The sequence below is a fragment of the Leptodactylus fuscus genome, chromosome 1 (assembly GCF_031893055.1).
Source record: "Leptodactylus fuscus isolate aLepFus1 chromosome 1, aLepFus1.hap2, whole genome shotgun sequence".
Classification (NCBI taxonomy): Eukaryota; Metazoa; Chordata; class Amphibia; order Anura; family Leptodactylidae; genus Leptodactylus; species Leptodactylus fuscus.
The window spans coordinates 228,508,178-228,533,634 of record NC_134265.1 but is presented as its reverse complement, the minus strand read 5'-3'; the positions used below and the strand labels follow the sequence as shown (position 1 = coordinate 228,533,634).

The 25,457-nt window shown below is 41.6% G+C and overlaps 1 protein-coding gene across 1 annotated transcript in view; it reads right to left on the bottom strand.

The window, feature by feature from the left end:
• Window positions 1-25,457, bottom strand: part of CFAP299 (cilia and flagella associated protein 299) — a 359,874-nt gene that overhangs the window by 15,772 nt on the left and 318,645 nt on the right. Inside the window, exon 5 of the mRNA XM_075284109.1 lies at window positions 2,901-3,030. Coding sequence (XP_075140210.1) covers window positions 2,901-3,030 — 130 coding nt within the window. The remainder of the gene's footprint in view (window positions 1-2,900; window positions 3,031-25,457) is intronic.

Sequence of the window (25,457 nt, the reverse complement as noted above, 5' to 3'; positions counted from 1 at the left end):
TGTATATACATAAGCAAAAAAATCATATATCCATATAGGGCTATATAACAGACGAGGAGTCTGGTACTCGTCTGTATGTAAATCCATTAGTATGGTAAGGTATTCAGTGGCATGTAAGTAGAACAGAAACATTGGTGCTCATATAAGCACATGGATATACATGTAAACAAATGGATAGTTAAAGTTTAAGTTTAGTTGTAAGCTATAATGTAGTATATAGACACAATATTCAGGCTACATTCACATTAAAATGCTGGCATATTCAACTATATCTATGGGTTACGGAATCCCCTAAAACTGAAAACACGTGTCAATAACATGGGGCAAATAAATAAGTGGATACATAGGTATCAGTACTCACAGATTCACTTCTGTTTTTTAGACTACTCACCTCCTTCTGCGGGCTGATTGCATGCCAGCTATCTGGAGGCAGGCACCTATAAAGCATTGGTGGGAGTGGTTGCAGTGCTTCCTGCACTGTTCTGGTGGCGTACGCGCAGTGGAATGCACGTGCGGCCACTCGCTGTTATATCTCGATGTCCCGGGGAGCGGAACGCGCATGCGCGCAGAAGCCAGCTGGCGCACATGCCGTCCGTCTCCCTCTGTGGCCTTCTTCAACTAGAAACGAGCACGTGCGCAGGCGTGACAGTCTTGCTGCACGCTCACAATGTTTCTGCTTTTTTTAAATCACACAGCAGCTTGGTGGTGTATATTCTTTGGCTCCAATATGTGGGCCGAACCATCAGGACCCTCAGGGAGAGGCTAAATAAACATCAACAAATATATAAAACACAGTGTATCTCGACATGCAGCAGCCGTACATAATGGCTCCTTCGAGGGTTTCCTGGTAACTCTGATCGACCACATACTCATCACGTGTTATAATAGATTTAATACGTTGTGCAAGAGGGAGATGTATTGGATTTTTAAAATGAACACTCTCTCACCAGCAGGCCTTAATGAGGCACTAGAGCAGGGGTGCTCACACTTTTTCATAGCTACTCTATTAGCTGACCAAGGCAAAAGATCTACTAGGGCGGGGCCTATGGGCGGACTTATGGGCGGGTCGGGCATGTCTGTGGGCGGGGCTGGGCATGTGGGTGGGGCCAGCGGATCGTGAGAGCAGGAGACAGCGGCGTTCTGTGGCTGCCCAGGGATCCCCGGTGTCTGCTTGTTCACAGCACAGGCTGAGAGTTATCTCTGGACACTGGCAGGCTGGGGCTGCGGCAGCTCAGCCTGCCAGTGTCCGGAGATGACTCTCAGCCTGCACTGTGAACAAGCAGACACCGGGGATCCCTGCATCCCGCTATCGACCCATACTTCCTTTGCGATCTACCAGTAGATCGCGATCTACGTATTGGGCACCCCTGCACTAGAGGATGTGACCCGCTGACAACTGATCTATTCCCTACCATTGGTAACTCCACCAGAATTTTAATCCATGGCGGATGACATTAATATCCCGGGACCTACGTCATTCTTATCAGTTTTATATTCATATATTTCTTATTTTATTGGTTCATATACTTTTATATATATATTTTTATGCAAACCTTTTTTATGATTAATTCATGTTTCTATCAATAAGTTTAATATCCCTTTATCAATTAGAATTTAAAATGTTTTAATCTTCAGTTGACACTAGTCCATTTTTAAGTTCTTCCATCTTTTTATCTGATCTCACCTCCTTTCTACCGTATTTATTGCATTGTCCCTGCAGTGTAGGACCTTGATACAAAAAAATTTTTTTTTACTGTGTGGCTGCATTATAGTTTATTCAATTTGTTCAGCCACGAACAATTGACTCATTTAGTCCCCAATGCTCTATGCCAAAGAATATACACCACCAAACTGCCGTGTGATTAAACAAAAGCAGAAACATTGCGAGCGTGTGGTAGGACTGTCACGCCTGCGCACGTGCTCGTTTCTAGTTGAAGACTAGATATCATTGATACAAATATAATTTATGTGAACTGTATAACTAATAACCAAACAACCGAACCACTAACTTTTTTTTATAAAAAATGTTTTTTATTAAGTTTATAAAGGAAGGCTGAGATGTATCTTTGTATATTCCATCTTATGTTTTAACAGTTCTTGTGCACTTGAAAAAGGGTCTTTTGACTTGAAACACGTTGTGTGTGAACCTTAATAAATCTGTTGAATCTAATCTGAGCGGGTGAAGCGCAGTCCTGTGTTTTCGGTCCTGACATTTACCTCTACACCACTGGTGATTGGGCACTGCAGCTGAATATCTCCCAGGGAGGAACCCCCTAGTAAACGGTTCCATTACTTTATTGACAGTTGTGATCTCTCACATCCTAATAAGGTGAGAGCAATCACTGTACTAAAATTGGCCACTACTGTACTAAATATACTACACCATATACAGCGCGGTGCTGTTTATTTCTTGTTTTTACATTAAAAAGATCAAAGACATGCTATTTGTGATGAAATGTTTACGTAGCCTACTTTCTAAAGGACATTTATCACTATAACTACTGTACAGTGTTAGAAAAATCTCCACCTGATATTTATTTGCTTTTACAGGGGACTACTTGATGCTTGTGCACATTTAAAGGTAATACAAAAGGAAAATCCCATGATGGATTCACCTTAACACAACCTAAAATAACAGCACATGCATATTTATATGTGTGACTGAGCCATGAACAATGAACCTCTGAGCTGTAAAAGACCATACAGATCCCTCATTTCAAGCAGATCCTTAAATATATAAACACACAAAGGAGTGACAATATTAGTCCTCAAGTTTCTAAGTGATACCACTTGTAAAGCCATGAAACACAGGCAGTAAAAACAGTCCGGAATCCTTAAAACATATGGTAATGTGAGAAGAGAAGTGAAAATTGCCGCTTTGCTCGGAGAAAAATATTTACCTTAGGATCCACGTTTAGTATTTTCCTGTCCCGCTTATTTTTAAACAGTAATCCAGATGAATTCTCGGCAATCACTTGGTAATTTGGACTCGCATTTGATGTTGAAACATGGGTTTCCCAGTTATAGAAACTGCAAAGATGGAAAAAAAGACGGAAAGTCAGATCCTAAATGTGTGTGACTGACCCCATTATAGAGAAGACACCATTATGATTTAATACCAATTAATATTTTAGCAATGTTTTATGAAGGTTATAACACCCAGATGTCTTGAATGGAGTTTGTCATGGCTCATGCTGGTCAGACCTGCTGTTCATCGCTCTCACCCATCATAGGATGAGAGCAACGAACTTTTACAGCAATAGAGTGATAGACAGACAAAGCCCCCTCTGTCTGTGTCCTTTCCCATTGAATCTAATATAGACAACAAATAAACAATGATGGATATTTTTTTCCATCTTGTTTGTTTACTTTTGTAATGGAAGAAAAAGTTTTTCTCCAAATTTTTTTAACATGACAGTGAATGCAGACAGACACCAAACGGAGCGTGCTCCACCTGCATTCTTCAATTGAAGTTTGTCACTCACATCCTATGACGGTTGAGAGCAATTGTCATTAATAATGTAATGTGACCATATTCTTAGTCTTGTGGTATAATCTGTTGATATGCCAAAACATTATGTTAAGGGGATAATTTTTTAAGTTAATGGAGATATATGCAATGAAATGACATCAAGACCATGCTGGATTGAAAACACAATACAGTCTACTCGATTGTGTCAAAATTTAAAAAAAAACAAAAAAAACAACACAAATACAATATCTCTAATACAAGAACCAAACACCTGAAAGGCATTGGCACAAGGTCTAGGGATGAACATTATCTATTGTCTGCAGTCACTGAATAAAAGCCTTCTCATCGTACGATTTTCACACAGGTACATACAGTAACCTCACCTTATGCCTGTTTGTTATATGACCAGGATAAATATCTGGTCTCTGGATGCACTGTAAATAGTAAAGTCTCCCATTTATTTACTACAAGTAGAATTTATCCCATTTATTTACTACAATTATTGCAAATTTCATAAATCTTAATTACACAACCATCAGGCTTTACAGATGTGTCCACAATCATCTTAGCTCTAATTTGGTACAGAACATTAGATTATTATAAAACATATTCAACACAGTATGGCAACATGTTAGCCAAACCATTGACAGGCTGCAATTCACATCGCAACCACTAGGTGACACATATAGTATAGCCACCTTTTATTATCATAACTAGAGATGAGCGAACAGAAAAATATTCGATATTCGTTTCGAATAGCCGCTCAATATTCGACTATTCAAACGAATATCGAACCCCATTATAGTCTATGAGGAAAAATGCTTTGTTTCAGGGGATCCCACCATTCGACTCAGGAGAGTCACAAAGTCCACTGTGACACCCCAGGAAATGATGCCAACACCCTGGAATGCAACTGGGACAGCAGGGGAAGCATGTCTGGGGGCATCTAACATGCCCAAGTCACTGTATTACGTCGGGATCCCTGTCAGCTTGCGATATGCGCGAGCTGACTTTTTCCCATAGGAATGCATTGACCAGCGTTGATTGGCATGGATTGGTAAGACATTCGGCTAAGATCCATCCACAGCAGTTTCCATTGTGGTCCGATCTCAGATGTAGCAGTGCTGAAAGAACTTGTACGATGCTTAGACCTAATTTTTGATTGGTTCTAATAACCTAAGTTATCATAAAGCAATACTGAGTAGTGTCAATACTAATAGAATAATGAGATATACACATCATTAGTTTGGACTATAATAACAAATGGTAGCATTGTACAAGTAACACAATAATCGACATCAAGCGTTACCTAATGAGATCTGATTCCACAGTGCTGCTAAACGGCACATAATTGGTCTTGTGGTCTGGCAAAGGGTTACTGTCTTTATAAGAACTATATGGACAAACTCTGAGACCATTTACAATCCGTATCAGCTGACATGTCAATACCACATGTAGCATACACACAAGAGGATGAGTTGTGATTTACACGAATCTTTCATTGCCTGTGTAGGTTTTTCTACAATTTGACTAAGGGAGGTCATTTTTTTAAGAATAAGAGATAAGTTGAGTGCAGCTTTAGTCTCTTTAGAATTCACATCATCAAGAAAGACATCAAAGAAGGAATAAAGCAACAATTGCACATGTTCCCTGGAGCTTTACACATGATTGCTCATATAAAGCTGAATAAACATATTCTGAGATTGCTAATACTTCTGACATTACAATAATGTTAACCAGAAACATGATAGACTGTAGTTGCTTGTTCATTTAGTAAGAGACATGTAACAACGGCTGCCAAGAGCGGTGCGTGCACTTGTCTCATGAAGCTAAGAGCTCTGTTACATGGATAAGAAATGTATCGGTCTAAACACTTTAGGCAATTAAATTTTTTGTTTAGTGCTCCACCATGGGCTAGCATTGTATACCTAAGGTATATGTTTAATGTAGTATCTTATCTTTTTGTTATTCTCACTTATTTTTCCATCAACTATTGAAGCAGCTATCTGCTTTTGGTAAATTTAATACCCAAGGTAACTCAAGCAGAGTAACGTGCTCGTCATATGTCCATGAGGCTTATATGCACAAAGCTATAATTGTAATAAAAATAAAGCTACAATAAGACCTAACACTTACCTTAATTGTTCACTCTACATCTGGCAACATAGGATTTTTTAGACTCTAAACTATTAGGACATGGCCTAAAATTACATTAAGGAAGCATCCCTATTTTTACATAATTACATTGTGAATGAAGATACAGGTCCATAAATTCCAACCTATCTTTCAAAGCTGACATCTGTAATTTTCTTTTGCTAATAACTGCAGTACTTCAAGTCAACCAATCTTGAGACTATTTTTTCATTCATTCCATGTACTTGATGTTAGTGGTAAAATTTGGTTGATGTTTTTGAAAAAAATTATTGAAAATTTAGCAATTTTCAAAATTTCAAATGCTCGGTGTGAAGGATACCACCTTAACAAGCGACTTGGTAGACCTGGCGATCACATTTCTTCCTTACTTTCCATTCGCATCATGAATATTATCTTATAGGATAATACGAAACAAATTTTCTAAATTTTGTTTATTTATTAACCCTGAATGGGTTGGTACTAGTCACTTAATATATACAGAAATATATATCAGTGGAGAACAAGCAAATATGGTTACAGCACATACAATACATAAAATAAAAATGGGATTATAAGATAGAAAAGGAACAATATCGACAAGAGTCCATAGTTGGTTTTCTGGGGCCTCACTTCTAAGCCCAGGGCACATGCTTCAGTACGTAGCTTCAACCTGCTTACTTGGCTTGCAGAAGTAGAACTCCCCTGTCTCCTTAGGAGAGACAATATAACTATCCCCAGTCTCCTCCCAAATTGATGTCATTAGGGATAGAAGTCCAGACCTCAATCTATGAAACCAAATAATTAAGAACAGTCATAATTCCTCACCAGATGATCATAGGGCAAGGCCAGTGGTATGAAGGGGTTCGTAGTGCGGTCTCCATTGTGTAGACACCAAGGATGATACCTCAATCCCCTTTGTGTAATGAGTTCAGTTTCTAGACCTTTCCCCTGCTCTCAAAACTAGAAAGTTTGGATTTGGATCTGCCTGGCACACCCCATGAATTTAACAGTGCAACTATGGCATGTCCTCCTAGGCAAATATTATCAGAAAACCATATATCCTTTGAATTTTGATCCAGAGACAACCAGTCTGGGTGATTTGGATTCAGAGCTCTTTCAGAATACAATGCTGGGATGAAGTTAGAACATGTATACTAATGGTGCTTGGCAGGAAACAAGAAAACTATGTGCTTACAGAGCTGAGGGTATACAGGGGAGGGTATAAATTGTATAGAAGGGGACAATAATGTAGATCGTAATGGGGGATATGCAAGGGAACTGTTGGTGGAGTAAAGGGAGGGGTTAGAACAGTGGAAGTATACAAAAAGTGCATGTATACAAATGCTAGGAGACTCAATAACAAGATTGAGGAATTAGAAGAAATAATGGTGGAATCAGGATATGACTTAGTGGGGATAGGTGAGACCAGCTATGGCTATACTGTCAATATACAAGGATACAGTCTATTAAGAAAAGATTGGATAAATAAGAAAGAAGGAGTGTTTTGCTTATATATAAATTCCAGCCTAAAGCCTGTACTTTGAGACAACATCTGTGAGGAAAACAAACATGTGGAGTGCCTATGGGTGGAAACAAGAGGAGGGAAAAATAAAAAAATAAAATACTAATAGGGGTCGTATTAGTCTCCAAGTATAATGCATGAAGGGGAACAGGCATTAGGGAACAAACAGATAAGCCAGATAAAAATAATGAGGCAATGATTATGATGGGACTTCAATTACCCCAATATATAATATATAATAATATATATAAACAAAAACCTGCAGGTCTATCAAAGGTAATAGCTTTTTGGCAGTAATTAAAGGTAACTAGTGCAGGACCTAACTTGAGAGGGGGGCAATTCTAAACCTAATTTTAGCTAACAGACTTGTCAGAATATCAAAAATAGAGGTCGGGGATCACCTGGGTAGTAGTGACCACAACATAATTCCTTTTTGAATATCCTTTAATAAGTTTAATAAGGCCAACTTTGATCAGTTAAGGTATGATCTTAGCACCATATACTGGGACAGTGTCTTTAAAAATACATGTGACATTTTTTTAAAATATATGTTTTGTGAAAGATATATACTGTATGGGAATAAACTTGTTAGGAACAAATGAAAACCATTGTGGATAAATAAAAATGTGAGGGGTGCAATAAATGATAAAATGAAAGTGCTTAAAGCATTAAAACAGGAGGAAAGTGAAGAATGGTTAAATAATCATAAGGAGAAAATAAGATGTGTAAAAAACAGATAAAGGCTGCAAAGATTCAGACAGAGAGGTGCATAGTGAGGGAAAGTAAAAAGAACCCCTAAATGTTCTTTAATTACATAAATAACAAGAAACTTAAAACTGAGACTGTGGGCTGTCTGACAAATAATCTGGGATTAATGGTGGAGGAGGAAAAGAATAACCTATTAGTTGCCTTCTTCTCTACAGTTTTTACACAGGAGAGTGCAATTAACCAATGCAATTAACTGTCTCCTGTTTAACCCAAGAAGAAGAGCAGAGATGTCTTAAAAACAAGTTGACAGACAAATCATTGGGTCCTGATGCTATTCACCCCCAGGATCTGAATGAAAAAAAATATGGCAATATAAAGACCACTGTCTCTAATATTTCAGAACTCTCTAGAAATAGGGCATGTCTCACAAAACTAGAACATAGCAATTGTTGTGCCAACACACAAAATGGGGGTAAAAAAGTGATCCCAGAAACTATAGGCCAGTAAGTCTAACCTCAGTGGTATCTAAGATATTTGAATCGATACTATCCTGGAGTATCTCAGTAAAAATAACATTATAACATTCAATCACCAGGGGTTTAAGAGGAATCAGTCCTGTCAAACTATTCAACTTCTATGAAAAGGTCATTTCTAGACTGGACACTGGACTTTCCAAAGGCTTTTGATACTGTACCACATAAAAAGGTTGGTATACATAATGAGAATTTTGAGACTGTATGAAAACATATGCGTTTGAGTTCACAAGTGGCTCAGTGACAGAAAAGAGGGTGCTTGTTAATGGTAAATTATCTGCTGGGTCACAGTCACCAGTGGGGTACCACAGTGGTCATTATTGGGTCCTCTCTTTAGTTAATATGTTTATTATTGACCTGGTAGCAGGTTTACAGATTAGGGTTTCTATATTTGCAGATGATACTAAACTCTGTAAAATAATCAAAAGTGAGATTAAGTAGAATATTCCAGGGGGGTCTAGGGGAGCTAGAAAATTGGGCAGAGACTTGGCAAATGAAGTTTAATGTAGAAAAATGTAAGGTTATGCATTTTAGTTGGGTAAGACTGCCGCTGAAAAAAACTTAGGGGTATTGGTGGACAGCAAGCTTACCTTTAGTGACCAGTGCCAGGTATCCGCTGTCAAGGCAAATATAATTATGGGATGCATCAAAAGAGGCATAGAGGCGTATGCATCTATACAAATCACTAATACGGCCATACATAGACTATTGGCTGCAATTTTGGGCCCAGATATACATGAACGGCATAATTGAAATAGGGTCAGGGGATAATCGTACACATCAGGGAGAGTGTTTGCCTACATAGGCAGTACGGAGACTTACAAGTCATTCCTGCTCCGCTAGGGATTCTGGGTAAAAAATATGCAAATCTATTCTCCAGGATGGAATTAGGAGAACAGTGCACTCTGTACGCCGCCCTATAGAGGGCAGCATCCTTAACATCATGAACGACTCAGTTATAAAGTCTTTTAATCATAATGTGGATTTAATTGCTAAATCAGTATTTCTGTCCCAAAAGGAACAGAGAAAGTGCAGAGATAGATGGCCAAGACAGTTGGGGGAATGGGTAGATTGGAGTACAGAAACAGATTAACAAATTTGGGATTATTCAGTTTAGAAAAAAACAGCAATAGGGCGAGCTAAAAACAATGTTCAAATACATGAAGGGACAATACAGGGACCTTTCTAATGATCTAATGATCTAAGAGATTCTTTACTATAAGAGCAGTTGAGGCTATGGAACTCACTGCCACAGCAGGCCCTTTCTTGAATGGAAAAAAGGTACAGGATACATCTATTAGATTTTTGATAAAGACAAGTTGATTCAGGGATTTATACTGATTGCAGGAGTTGAAAAGGATTTTTTCCCCTGACATGGCGCAATTGGCATGAGCCTCATCGGGGTTTTTTTTGCCTTCGTCTGGAGGAATATTGTAGGGCTATAGGTTGGACTTGATGGACATATGTTTTAATCCAATCTCAGCAACTATGTTACTAGGTTACTTTGATAGATTTGACACTTCTTTAAATTGCTTGGTCTAGGTTAACACTGTCTAAATATTAGACAGGATTAGTAAATCTACCCCCTAATATGTAGAGGATGAAAATGAAAAGATGAAGTATGAAAAGATGCATAAGTGACTTTGACGATTCGTAATTTGCTAATGTTTTATGTAAAGTCGAAGGAACAAGGATTTAAATCAAAATATACTTGAAAAAGCCAAAGAGCCAGCAAATTTGAAGCCATGTTTCAAATACATTAGGTGTGGTCTGATACACTGATACTAAAACATAAATTAAAGTAAATTCAAACCTGCTCTGGAAGGAATGATACAAAGGAAACAGAAGGTTATGGGAAATGCCTCTGGATAGAAGATCGATGAACTGGTTGGGAAGAAGAATGAGCCAATTTAAACATGGATAATTTAAATCACTGCGTCTGAATGAACCACTTCCAAGGTTATTTCCACAGAACATTTGATAAAGATGTTATTAACGAAAAAAATGTGGTTTCATAACATAATCTTTCATTTCTAATATATCCAAAGAATGATTGCTGTAGAGGAAAACATACTTTCAGTAATAGTAAGAGCTATGCATGCTACATCTACCAGTATTGTTAGAAGTAGTTGACTTTAGGTTAATTTGAAACTTATTCATGGTATCAATATGTCCCTACTGCTAGAATTCTGGTGTACCTGCTGTGGGCCCTGAGAATTCCTCTTGATTGATATGATTCTACATAACCCCTGATATTATTACAAGTAGAGGATCAATGACTAAATAAAATCAAACATAATTAATCAAAATCAAAAAGTGTACATGTCAAAACCATGCTCTAGATAAGGGGCCACACGGTGGCTCAGTGGTTAGCCCTGCAGCGCTGGAGTCCTGGTGTTCCAATCCCGCCAAGGGCAAAAAAAACCATCTGCAAGGAGTTTGTATGTTCTCCCCGTGTTTGCGTGGATTTCCATCCCATATTACAAAAAAGACATACCGGTAAGGAAAAATGTACATTGTGAGCTCTACGTGGGGCTCACAATCTACATAGAAGAAAAACATGCTCTAGATAGGAATGGAACGGTCTTACCCAGACCTAAAGGGGTGTGATGGGGACTCAAGATGGGACTTGAAGTCGTATAGCCCTATCTCACACCTATGTCCCATGTTAGCTGACAAGGACAACCCCCAAGGCTCATCCTACATTTTCCTATCAGGTAAACTCCTGAACCCAATGTGTTTCATATCCTAACAATATGGAGGGCAATCCTCAGGGGACTTCTAAAATATGCCCAATGGGGAAACAAAGACAGCCCTTTCAGCTCCTCAATGATGCATGTTCTTGCTGATTAAGGGGCTAGGTGGCATATGCTCAACCCTGAGTGCAGGGGAGCTCTCGTGTCAGTGGTGGTCTCGTTGGTAATTGCTTGGAATAATAGACCATTGTTAGATCAAGTAAGTTTTTGGTGACTTGGATATTGATTAATACCTTGGTGATAACCCCTGATATCTCTCTATTATGGTCCTGTTAAGCGTACAAGTTCAGAATTTACTATACAAATTGGACTTATTCCTTTGTATGTAAGAGAAATCCCACCCATTATTATACAGCTCACATGAAGACATATGTGTCTCCATGATAACAGACTATAAAAAAAAAACCTGTGTTTGGTCCCAAACAGCATTCTTCTGCCCATCAATCTGTTCCCTACTTATTGTTAAGATATCTTATACAAATAAAACTAGGAGCCAGATGTCTGACTGCTGGATCCAACTACAAAAGGGCATGTGAGGGAAACCGGAGTAACTGGGAGAAAGGTGAATAGAGAGGTGGCTATGCATTCTTTTCTCTCGATTGACTTCTACAGAAGTTCTGGATACAGTCAAATATGCTCATTCAGCTATTTTTAGAACTCCCATAGCAATAAATGAAGAGAGCATTGCATGTGCAACATCGTCTCCAATGACAGTGGTCAAGGGACAGAGATTGGAAAACCCCTTTAAATAATGAATTGCTAGAATATTTTTTTAAAAAATACATTTTCTATTTAGAGAGTTTCTTACATTTTGAGATGAAAATCAGGGTCGACTTTAAACATTTAGTCATGTGAGTAAGGGGTGGGGTCTATAACAAATGAGCTGTGTGTCCATGACTGAGATTACTTAATGGTGACTAGCTATTCTTGTGACTGTGGAATATAATTCCTTACCGCCCAGTCATGATGCAGAGTGGTGAGGAACGTCCCACCGAGCTAGTCTATTAGTGAGTACCGTCAGGAGGAGGGGGGCGTTCCTCACCACTCAGCATCATGGCTGAGCGGTAAAGAATTCCCCCTCACAGTACAGCGCTGTGGACAGTCAGGAGGGGAGTTCCTAGTAAAGGTGCATGCACACAATACAAACTCGTTTCAGAATCAGCGTTGCAAAACAGATTCCCACTGACTTCAATGGGTTCTGTTTAGCGCGCGTAACACATTGAAATCAATGGGAATCTGTTTTGCAGCGCTGATCCTTACACAAGTTATCGTGCAAGAATCAGCGCTGCATTATATCATGTGCATGCATCCTTACACTGTCAAGAACGCACTTCTGACAGAGAAGAGATCTTGGTAAATGTACCGATAGCACATAACGGGAAACCAACAGTGCACTGAATTCAGCACACTATTGGCTTTTTAGCGGTATATAAAACGGCATGTGCCGAGGAAATGAAAGATCCTCTTTAAACTGTGTCAGATTTATCACAGTGCCTAAAACTGAATGATTAATCTGATGCATCGTATATTGTAATCAGGGCCTTTACTCCTGTTGTGTGAATTGATTTATTACATTGTAATGTCTCATTTTGTCTGTACATGAACCCTATAATTTATAAAGTGCTGCGGAATATGTTAGCAATATATAAATAAATAAATATTTATTATTATTTTAGACTACCTAGAAGGGCCAATTCAAGTTTTCTGCTGCCTGAGACAAAAATTGAAATGGGGCCACCCTTCAAAGTTAGAAAATTAGTTGCAAATACAAAAAGCAAAAAAGCATGCATATTATAGTACCTACAAAGCGGATGAGATTCTGACAAAAAATTTGGTTGTTTATACGAAAAAAACCTGAAAACATTTTGGCACATGAAGTTGCATTTTAATCCAAAAGGCAATGTCCCCTTTTTGTTAAGCACTATCTCTATTCCAAAAAATGTCTAAAAAGATTGATATATGTGGTGTAGAATCAGTTGGGGGTTTTTTGCAACTAGCACCATGTGTCTGGCATATCATCAGGGGTGTAACTACCGACATTAGGAGCCTGGCGACAGCTGCTACCGCTTCGTTTTTTGTTTTTTTCTTAATAGGCCATTACCGGCTGGAGTTACTCAGGGCAGGGTCCGGGATCGGTAAGTGACACCACGGGCCCCACAAACACTAATATTATACTCTGGGATCTTTTCAGACCCCCGAGTATAATGTTCGGAGGCCCGGGAGAGGTGAGGGAACATAAAAAACACTGTTACTTACCTCTCCGGGTTCGGGCCTACTTCTATGACGTCCCTGATGTCACATGACCGGGGCTTGTGTCCCGAGTCATGTGACATCCCGGACGTGATTGAAAATGGCTGACACCACCAAGGAGTGCAGCAAAGTCAAGGATAGGTAAGTAACAGTTTTTTTTAATGTTGGTATCCCCTCTTGGTCTCCGATTATTATACTCTGGGGTCTGAAAAGATCCCAGAGTATAATAATTGTTCATGGTTGTCCACAGTGGGGCATAATACTGTGTGCAGGGGCCACTATGGAGCATAATAGTGTGTGCAGGGGCCATTATGGGGCATAATAGTGTGTGCAGGGGCCACTATGGAGCATAATAGTGTGTGCAGGGACCACTATGGAGCATAATAGTGTGTGCAGGGGCCATTATGGGGCATAATAGTGTATGCAGGGGCCACTATCAGGGCATAATAGAGCGCGCAGCCGGGAGGGGGGTCTTCGGCCGTCGGTTGGGGGGGCCATGTCAAAAGTTTGCCACGGGGCCCCGCCATTCCTAGTTATGCCACTGCATATCATTATTAATAAATATAGCCCACTGTCTTCTATTCATTCTCTAGCTTCCTCAGTACCTCTTTTTTCTGTATCCTGGTTCTTGATGTTCAACTTTGTTACTGATTCTATTTCTCCTCCTATTGTGAACTGTTGGTAAACTGATCTACAGCTTCTAGCATTATTACTGACTATGTCTTTAACATGAACACCTGGTACCTTGCTCACTCTAGTATGATGGGGGGAAGCAAACTTTACTTTGTTGAGCTGGACTGGTGATTTTAGATATATTGGAACTTGTCATTGAAAACATTTGAACAGATCACATTATTACAATGTGTACAATGCACAGTGCCATGTTGTGTGACCAAGGCAGTAGAAGCAATTGTTATCTTGGAATGCTCATTTAGTCTTATTAAGATAAAAATAAGGTATTAAAAGTAAGGCAAACTATGAAGTCATGTTTTTTCTTTTTGTAAATGTCACCATGAGAACTGTGTCTTCAAACTATTGTCTGGATTAAGCCATCACTATAAAACGGAAGTATCATCGCAAATGAATACTTCATTATGAAAAGTAACAACCGAGAGAACACTGGGCAATGGGCACACTTCTGCATCACATCATCTCCAAGTATGCCAAGACACCTTGTCTCACTAACACAGAAAGCTTCATTTTTTTTGGAGCTCTACAGACTACTCTGCTGTTCTTTGGGAGATATATTCAACTAGTTACAAGTACGTACTCTGCCAAGATATAGCAATGAAACAGAGCTTTGCTGGCATATACAACAGTCAGCCTGGATTCTCTATATCCTTTCATATTAAAATCTTGTTAATAGATCTGACTGAAAAGTCATTTTAATTTTTTATTCACAGGAGTGTAACTTTAGAATGTGAACAAAAGTCTTTGCAGACCAAGCGAATGTGAAGGTGCCTTGCTAATGCCATTATATGAAAAACAGTTCAATGTACTATATGGGTAGTAGGACCCGTCTGGTTTATGCTTATATCATATAAAAGCTCTTTGTCCAAAGTGTAAATCCTGTTATATTATGATTGATTGTATAGCTAAAAAATGAATCGGGGATGACAAACAGCTAGCTATACATACATCTAGTACTTTATGTTAAAGATACAGATATCTAAAGATGGTTCTTTAGAGTATAGTATTATAAGAAAATAATAGACTGGTCATGGGCTAACATTTCCTGATACCATAACTCAATTGTTGATCTGCTGCTGTAATGCCAGCCTTCAGAGTTCAATGGCATACTACTAGAGATGAGCGAACAGTGTTCTATCGAACACATGTTCGATCGGATATCAGGGTGTTCGCCATGTTCGAATCGAATCGAACACCACGTGGTAAAGTGCGCCAAAATTCGATTCCCCTCCCACCTTCCCTGGCGCCTTTTTTGCACCAATAACAGCGCAGGGGAGGTGGGACAGGAACTACGACACTGGGGGCATTGAAAAAAATTGGAAAAAGTCATTGGCTGCCGAAATCAGGTGACCTCCATTTTAGACGAATAGTGGATTTCAAATCCGGGTCATATGAGAATGTGAACTTTGTGACTATGAGACAGGGATAGCTGTACAGGCAGGGATAGCTAGGGATAACCTTTATTTAGGGGGGAATGTTATTAAAAATAACTTTTTGGGGCTCTATCGGGTGTGTAATTGTGATTTTTGTGAGATAAACTTTTTCCCATAGGGATGCATTGGCCAGCGCTGATTGGCCGAATTCCGTACTCTGGCCAATCAGCGCTGGCCAATGCATTCTATTAGCTTGATGAAGCAGAGTGTGCACAAGGGTTCAAGCGCACCCTCGGCTCTGATGTAGCAGAGCCGAGGCTGCACAAGGGTTCAAGCGCACCCTCGGCTCTGATGTAGGAGAGCCGAGGGTGCACTTGAACCCTTGTGCACCCTCAGCTCTGCTACATCAGAGCCGAGGGTGCGCTTGAACCCTTGTGCACACTCTGCTTCATCAAGCTAATAGAATGCATTGGCCAGCGCTGATTGGCCAATGTATTCTATTAGCCTGATGAAGTAGAGCTGAATGTGTGTGCTAAGCACACACATTCAGCTCTACTTCATCGGGCTAATAGAATGCATTGGCCAGCGCTGATTGGCCAGAGTACGGAACTCGACCAATCAGCGCTGGCTCTGCTGGAGGAGGCGGAGTCTAAGATCGCTCCACACCAGTCTCCATTCAGGTCCGACCTTAGACTCCGCCTCCTCCGGCAGAGCCAGCGCTGATTGGCCGAAGGCTGGCCAATGCATTCCTATGCGAATGCAGACTTAGCAGTGCTGAGTCAGTTTTGCTCAACTACACATCTGATGCACACTCGGCACTGCTACATCAGATGTAGCAATCTGATGTAGCAGAGCCGAGGGTGCACTAGAACCCCTGTGCAAACTCAGTTCACACTAATAGAATGCATTGGCCAGCGCTGATTGGCCAATGCATTCTATTAGCCCGATGAAGTAGAGCTGAATGTGTGTGCTAAGCACACACATTCAGCACTGCTTCATCAAGCCAATACAATGCATTAGCCAGTGCTGATTGGCCAGAGTACGGAATTCGGCCAATCAGCGCTGGCTCTGCTGGAGGAGGCGGAGTCTAAGGTCGGACCTGAATGGAGACTGGTGTGGAGCGATCTTAGACTCCGCCTCCTCCAGCAGAGCCAGCGCTGATTGGTCGAGTTCCGTACTCTGGCCAATCAGCGCTGGCCAATGCATTCTATTAGCCCGATGAAGTAGAGCTGAATGTGTGTGCTTAGCACACACATTCAGCTCTACTTCATCAGGCTAATAGAATACATTGGCCAATCAGCGCTGGCCAATGCATTCTATTAGCTTGATGAAGCAGAGTGTGCACAAGGGTTCAAGCGCACCCTCGGCTCTGATGTAGCAGAGCCGAGGCTGCACAAGGGTTCAAGTGCACCCTCGGCTCTCCTACATCAGAGCCGAGGGTGCGCTTGAACCCTTGTGCAGCCTCGGCTCTGCTACATCAGAGCCGAGGGTGCGCTTGAACCCTTGTGCACACTCTGCTTCATCAAGCTAATAGAATGCATTGGCCAGCACTGATTGGCCAGAGTACGGAATTCGGCCAATCAGCGCTGGCCAATGCATTCTATTAGCCCGATGAAGTAGAGCTGAATGTGTGTGCTAAGCACACACATTCAGCACTGCTTCATCACGCCAATACAATGCATTAGCCAGTGCTGATTGGCCAGAGTACGGAATTCGGCCAATCAGCGCTGGCTCTGCTGGAGGAGGCGGAGTCTAAGATCGCTCCACACCAGTCTCCATTCAGGTCCGACCTTAGACTCCGCCTCCTCCAGCAGAGCCAGCGCTGATTGGCCGAATTCCGTACTCTGGCCAATCAGCACTGGCTAATGCATTGTATTGGCTTGATGAAGCAGTGCTGAATGTGTGTGCTTAGCACACACATTCAGCTCTACTTCATCGGGCTAATAGAATGCATTGGCCAATCAGCGCTGGCCAATGCATTCTATTAGTGTGAACTGAGTTTGCACAGGGGTTCTAGTGCACCCTCGGCTCTGCTACATCAGATTGCTACATCTGATGTAGCAGTGCCGAGTGTGCATCAGATGTGTAGTTGAGCAAAACTGACTCAGCACTGCTAAGTCTGCATTCGCATAGGAATGCATTGGCCAGCCTTCGGCCAATCAGCGCTGGCTCTGCCGGAGGAGGCGGAGTCTAAGGTCGGACCTGAATGGAGACTGGTGTGGAGCGATCTTAGACTCCGCCTCCTCCAGCAGAGCCAGCGCTGATTGGCCGAATTCCGTACTCTGGCCAATCAGCACTGGCTAATGCATTGTATTGGCTTGATGAAGCAGTGCTGAATGTGTGTGCTTAGCACACACATTCAGCTCTACTTCATCGGGCTAATAGAATGCATTGGCCAATCAGCGCTGGCCAATGCATTCTATTAGCGTGAACTGAGTTTGCACAGGGGTTCTAGTGCACCCTCGGCTCTGCTACATCAGATTGCTACATCTGATGTAGCAGTGCCGAGTGTGCATCAGATGTGTAGTTGAGCAAAACTGACTCAGCACTGCTAAGTCTGCATTCGCATAGGAATGCATTGGCCAACCTTCGGCCAATCAGCGCTGGCTCTGCCGGAGGAGGCGGAGTCTAAGGTCGGACCTGAATGGAGACTGGTGTGGAGCGATCTTAGACTCCGCCTCCTCCAGCAGAGCCAGCGCTGATTGGTCGAGTTCCGTACTCTGGCCAATCAGCGCTGGCCAATGCATTTCTATGGGGAAAAGTTAGCTTGCGAAAATCGCAAACTGACAGGGATTTCCATGAAATAAAGTGACTTTTATGCCCCCAGACATGCTTCCCCTGCTGTCCCAGTGTCATTCCAGGGTGTTGGTAGCTTAGCACACACATTCAGCTCTACTTCATCAGGCTAATAGAATACATTGGCCAATGCTACATCAGAGCCGAGGGTGCGCTTGAACCCTTGTGCAGCCTCGGCTCTGCTACATCAGAGCCGAGGGTGCGCTTGAACCCTTGTGCACACTCTGCTTCATCAAGCTAATAGAATGCATTGGCCAGCACTGATTGGCCAGAGTACGGAATTCGGCCAATCAGCGCTGGCCAATGCATTCTATTAGCCCGATGAAGTAGAGCTGAATGTGTGTGCTAAGCACACACATTCAGCACTGCTTCATCACGCCAATACAATGCATTAGCCAGTGCTGATTGGCCAGAGTACGGAATTCGGCCAATCAGCGCTGGCTCTGCTGGAGGAGGCGGAGTCTAAGGTCGGACCTGAATGGAGACTGGTGTGGAGCGATCTTAGACTCCGCCTCCTCCAGCAGAGCCAGCGCTGATTGGCCGAATTCCGTACTCTGGCCAATCAGCACTGGCTAATGCATTGTATTGGCTTGATGAAGCAGTGCTGAATGTGTGTGCTTAGCACACACATTCAGCTCTACTTCATCGGGCTAATAGAATGCATTGGCCAGCGCTGATTGGCCGAATTCCGTACTCTGGCCAATCAGCACTGGCTAATGCATTGTATTGGCTTGATGAAGCAGTGCTGAATGTGTGTGCTTAGCACACACATTCAGCTCTACTTCATCGGGCTAATAGAATGCATTGGCCAATCAGCGCTGGCCAATGCATTCTATTAGCGTGAACTGAGTTTGCACAGGGGTTCTAGTGCACCCTCGGCTCTGCTACATCAGATTGCTACATCTGATGTAGCAGTGCCGAGTGTGCATCAGATGTGTAGTTGAGCAAAACTGACTCAGCACTGCTAAGTCTGCATTCGCATAGGAATGCATTGGCCAGCCTTCGGCCAATCAGCGCTGGCTCTGCCGGAGGAGGCGGAGTCTAAGGTCGGACCTGAATGGAGACTGGTGTGGAGCTATCTTAGACTCCGCCTCCTCCAGCAGAGCCAGCGCTGATTGGTCGAGTTCCGTACTCTGGCCAATCAGCACTGGCCAATGCATTTCTATGGGGAAAAGTTAGCTTGCGAAAATCGCAAACTGACAGGGATTTCCATGAAATAAAGTGACTTTTATGCCCCCAGACATGCTTCCCCTGCTGTCCCAGTGTCATTCCAGGGTGTTGGTATCATTTCCTGGGGTGTCATAGTGGACTTGGTGACCCTCCAGACACGAATTTGGGTTTCCCCCTTAACGAGTTTATGTTCCCCATAGACTATAATGGGGTTCGAAACCCATTCGAACACTCGAACAGTGAGCGGCTGTTCGAATCGAATTTCGAACCTCGAACATTTTAGTGTTCGCTCATCTCTACATACTACCCATCTTAGCAAACCTAGTGTATTATTTACCTCTGTGTTCTGTTCCGACTCATGCCTCTTTAATTATTAGTGTTGCACCTCTTTATTTCCTCCAGTCTATCCCTGTGCCTCTGTATGTACATACAGTCTGTCTTTAGTCCCTCTTTGGCTTAACAATATACTGAGTTCTGATCTATGCATGATTCTGTTTTATTCCGGTGTTTGTCGTATTTGACAGTTTCTGCTTGTTTCTCAGTTTCTACTCAGATATTTTGTCAAAGTCTTTGTCTACCTTTTTGTTATGCTTGTCTTGTGTTTTTATCCCAGTTTGGCCCTGAGCTTTGTGCAATATATTTGGTATAACGGTAGCCTTTTGGCTTTCTGCAATATATCCCCATACCTGTTGCCTCTGGACTTTTGGAAATATATCTCTGCTACCTGTGGTCTTGGGACTCTGTATTCCTCTACTGTAGTCCTGCTCTTGTTTCTTGTGTTTGATCTGGCTTCTGATTTTAATCTGTTCACTTATCTGTCCTGGTTTTAGTCTAAGTGTCCATTTACACAGAGTAACGTGCCGCGTGACCTGGCACGTACACGGCGTGTGAGATTTTGAGCGCCGTAAAAGCTCCCATTGATTTCAATGGGAGCCTGGATCGTATACGCCGCGTTATTTTGCGGCCGTGATTTTGCAGCCACAAAATCACGGCCGCAAAATAACGCGGCGTATACGATCCTGGCTCCCATTGAAATCAATGGGAGCTTTTACGGCGCGCAAAGTCTCACACGCTGTATACGTGCCACATCACGCGGCACGGTACACCGTGTGAATGGACCCTAAGATTACATTATATGTTTTAGGGTAAGGTCCCACATAACGAGCCGCCGCAAAAAAAATGCTGTGAAAAAAACACGGCAGAAACGCATCACATTTTTTTTCCACAGCGTTTGTCATAGAAAGTCAGCAATAACAAACACAAAGACATATAAAATGAAACGATTAATAATCAATATAAAATTATTAAATACCTCTAATTAAAGTATGCAGACGAAAATTGACACTGCAACATTGAAGACAATGGACAGATATAAAATATCATCTATCCCTACAACGAGAGACACACATGAAGAAATTGGTAATTGGAGGGGAAACACCTAGTTAAGAGTACACAATAAGATCCACATAGTTAAGAGTACATAATAAATACCACAAATCCAGCAAAAAATATATACATCACAGGACACAAAAAGAGCTATGGAATATAATGAATCACTATATGAAAATATACATATATGATCCCTAATGATTATATACACTCCATAGATAATAAGAGTCCCTTGAATGGTAGAAAGAACTATGCATACATCAAACGTATAGAAGAAATAGCTCACCCATGATGATGAAAAACCCACCTCCACAGATAAACAGGAAGCCCACCTCCACAGATAAACAAGAAGCCCACCTCCACAGATAAACAGGAAGCCCACCTCCACAGATAAATGCTAAGACCCCCGACACGCATTTCGACTGACAAAGTTTCAGTGAGATGAAACGCGTCAGGGTCTTAGTTAAATCATATGGTGTTTCCCCACCAATTACCATTTTCTTCATGCATGTCTCTCATTGTTGTAGGGATAGATGATACTTTATATCTGTCCATAATCTTCAGTTCTGCATTGTTAGTTTTCATATGTATAGTTTCATTATATGTACAGTGGCGGCCAAAAAAAATGCACCACCAGTGGATTTTGTGAAATGTATGTGATGTGTATAAATTGGGTCCCTGCAGATGATATGTATACCTCCTACTACAAAATCGACTGAAAAATGTCACATGACATCATGTACAAAATTGCCAAATACTCATCATCCAGAAGAGAAGACAGAAATGGAAAACGACAAGAAATCATTTTCGCTACAATCATTACATTTTGTGAAATGGTGTGGTTTTTTTCGCTGCCACTGTATTTAATAAATGTATATATTTTATATTGATTATTGATTGTTTCATTTCATATGTTTGTTATTGCTTGCTTTCTGTGTTTTTGGTTATTATGTTAATTTCTTGGGGTAATTGTGGTTCTTGTCATAGATAAGCCACAGAGTTTTCCTCTATTATACCTATGTGGTAAATACTAGATGTTTTCTGCAATGTGTGGATGTGATTAGCCAGAATCCCATCCACTTTGCAGGTACTGTAAAACACTGCATTTCCGCAACTTAGGGCCGTGGCCATAGCTTATTTTTGTGTTGTTCAGCACCACAGTTTTAATATGCCTGGTCAACTGCTACCATACTGGGACCATCCACAGGAGGCAGTGGCCTGGCGGACTCCCTGAAGTGACGATCAGATCCTCATATGGGGATTAAACGGGATGTTTATGTTGGGATAACACCCTTAGAGGTGGTCCTAAGCCAAAACAGCTTGGTAGCACAGCGGGTCCACTATATGTTGCTTATTACAGTTTTTTATCAATAGAGGGTAAGCATTTTGATAACAGCTTTATTCTGATGCTGGAGGCTTAGATAAAGGAGAAAAGCAACACTGTATCCTATAAACAAAGATAATATTCTGGAAGTCTTTCTCTCCGAGAGGCCCAGAAGAGCTTCCAATATGAACCAAATGCCCCAGTTGAGTTTTTAAAAAAGGGAAGAAAAAAAAAAGCTATAACATTTTTAAAAGGAACATGCTCATTAATTCTTCTCTAATATTGAAGTCTATGTAGTTAAAATAAAGTTACATGCCTGTGACACTCCTTTCAAGCAAAATACTACTTGATTCATGAATTCTTTTTTACTTTTATAGAGGCTTTAGTTTAGCCAAATATTAAAAGATATTTCTGGTGATTTTAAAGCTTCCCAAAATAGTAAAATAATAATATTCTTAATATACTGACCTTTGAAATGTTTTACGTTCTCTGGATAGCTCAGTTCAGATCTCCCTGTTACAACGCATTGGATGCCTACTTGTCCTTCATGTGAGCAGACAGGATTGTTTGTTGGTAGATTATTTGTTTTGTATTTTATACCGAGCAGCGCCGCCTCCCATGAGGTGACCTTAAGCGACTGCTTCAGGTGGTGCTATGCCAGGGCTGGGGGGGGGGGCGTCATTTTTGCTGTCCTAAGCCAGTCTGGGACAAGCTGTCCTGGACTGGCTTAGCGTCACCGTCACTGAGCGGTGGATTGGGGCGGCCCTGTGGACGCAGCGCTGCTCCAGCAGCCGCCCCTCACGCTTAGCAGAGAACAGGTCCCTGCTTGCTCTCTGCCTGCTAACGCTGCCCGCTCCGCCCCGCTCCTATGCTTTGCCCCCTCCACTCGGCTCTGCCCCCTCCGCTCCGATCCGCCCCCTCGGCTCCGGCTTTCTGACGTCCGCCTCAGGCGGCACAAAGACTAGGTTCACCCCTGATACCGAGAAGCAGTAAATGTGAAATCTGAAATTCTAAGAGAAAGTTCACACGGCAGGAAATGATGAGGAATTCCGTGGATTATCCGCAATTGGATGCCATTGCAGGGCAGGGAGTCTCGAGCAGATTCTGCAGCAAGATTTATCTGGATGTTTTGTTTTTTTTCCGGCGTACTGCTGCACTCTGTGCCTCCCATTGAAATTAGGGCCCATTCACACTACAGATACGCTGACTGATCCTGGACGTTAAAACACGTTCAGAATCAGTGCGTATAAAGCAAATCCCATTCGTTTCAATGGGGAGCCAGCATACGAGCGCTCCCCATTGAAATGAATGGGCTGCTTTTTTCTCTACGAGCGCTCCCATTGAAGTGAATGGGAAGTGCTCGTGTGTACGGCTCGGAATGAGCCGAGTGAGCCGCACACACGAGCGCTTCCCATTCACTTCAATGAGAGCGCTCCTAGAGTAAAAAGCAGCCCATTCATTTCAATGGGGAGCGCTCGTATGCTGGCTCCCCATTGAAACGAATGGGATCTGCTTTATACGCACTGATTCTGAACGTGTTTTAACGTTCAGAATCAGTCAGTGTATCCGTAGTGTGAATGGGCCCTAATAGAGAGGCATGTTATTCAGTGAATGATCTCTCACCAAGAGGTAAACTACCCAAAAATTGCCTCTAAGAGCCTTCTTATATGGCAGTGGTGGAAACACTTTTAGACCACGTCGAAATAGCTTTAAGAAAGGCTATTCTTCTACCTTTATTATTCTGATCTGCGTCGCCGTTCCAGTGTTATTTAATTTTTTCACAATATGCAAATGAGTCTTCAGAAAGCACAGGGGTGTCCCCTGTGTTTTTTGAGCAAAGGGGAATGCCCCCTGTGTTATCCTAAGACTCATTTGCACACAGTGAAAAAATGAAATAACACCGTAATGGTGGTACAGATCAGAATGATAAAGATAGAAGAAGAATAGCCTTTCATAAGGCTATTACGACGTGGTCTTAGTTCAAAAAGGGATTCTAATGATAGAAATAACCCATTAAAGGGATTCTATGTGGTGACTGATACCCTTTAAATCCATTCTAAAGTGTACAGATTGACTGTGATACGCTTCACAGATTTCTACTGCTACAGACATTAGGATGTCATGAAATGATTCAGCTGTACTTTACAAGCACTGGGACAATGTCTCCCGGTGGGTGTATTCTTCCACTGAAAGTAGGCACAATTTCTGGAGGATATTTATTGGATATACTATCACAGTGTTGCCAAAGCGAAGAGTTAGCAATTATGTTTGTGACGCCAACTAAATAAATGTCATAAGGTGCTTGTAATGTTCTTTGTTTGGCTACAACTGTAGGGAGCGGCTGTACAATTGGTAGTCTAGTAGCTCTGCCATCCATAACATATGATGTTTGCTCTTGTAGTCATAGGGATAGAGGTCTCTTATCTAGACATTATAGCTAGGTATACTATTTGTGTTTCTTACCTATTATCTTTATGATATATTCCATTTCTATTTTTTTATTTAATATTTTTATTGAAGTTTTAAACAATACATATAAGAATAACTAGAGTATAGCTAAGAACAGGTTTTAACAAAGGTCAAGAAAGGTTCTGCAAAGGCATCAAACATCAAACAGTTTTTAAGTGTTACAAAACAGTGGAGTACAATCATGAACGGGTAGGTGTTATAGTCCAAAACAAGTCTAGGTGCTGTTACAGAGAATTTATGATTGGTGGGAGCACCAGTTACGAGGAACCAGACTTATCTATATGGGCAAGGGTAATGTGGGGAGGGGTGGGGGGAGGAGAGTGGGTAAAGTATGAATAGGGGGGAATTAGAAGATTAGGTTTCTCCAGGGAGACAAAATACGGAGGAAGCGGTCATGAGATTGCATTTTCCAACTTGACAATTCTTCGAACCTGCAAATTTGGTTGACTTTCTCTCTCCATTCCCTTTTCGTAGGAGAATTGGCAGCTGCAATCAAGTGTGTTATCAAGTTCAACTTGGATGGGATGTACTCAGTGGATGCGAGAGCTAGAAGGACCATAGGGGCGGAGAGAGTTGGGGGGGGGGGGAGACAATCGCCTAAGTATTTGGTCCAAGTATTTGGTCATGCAGCGCTATTTTTGCTGCGTCCTGCTATGTGGAGGCCTTAATTTTAATAAAGCCCAAGTGCCACTTTAATTAAAGTAATTGACCATCATATTATGCTCCTGATTCCCCTAGCATAAATACTGTGCCACTAATGACCCCTTATATAAGTGACCACCCCTTTATGTTCATAATGTCTTCTAATATAAATGATGCTTGCGGTTTACAAAACCATTTACATGACTGTCTTGTGATTTACAAGACTGTTA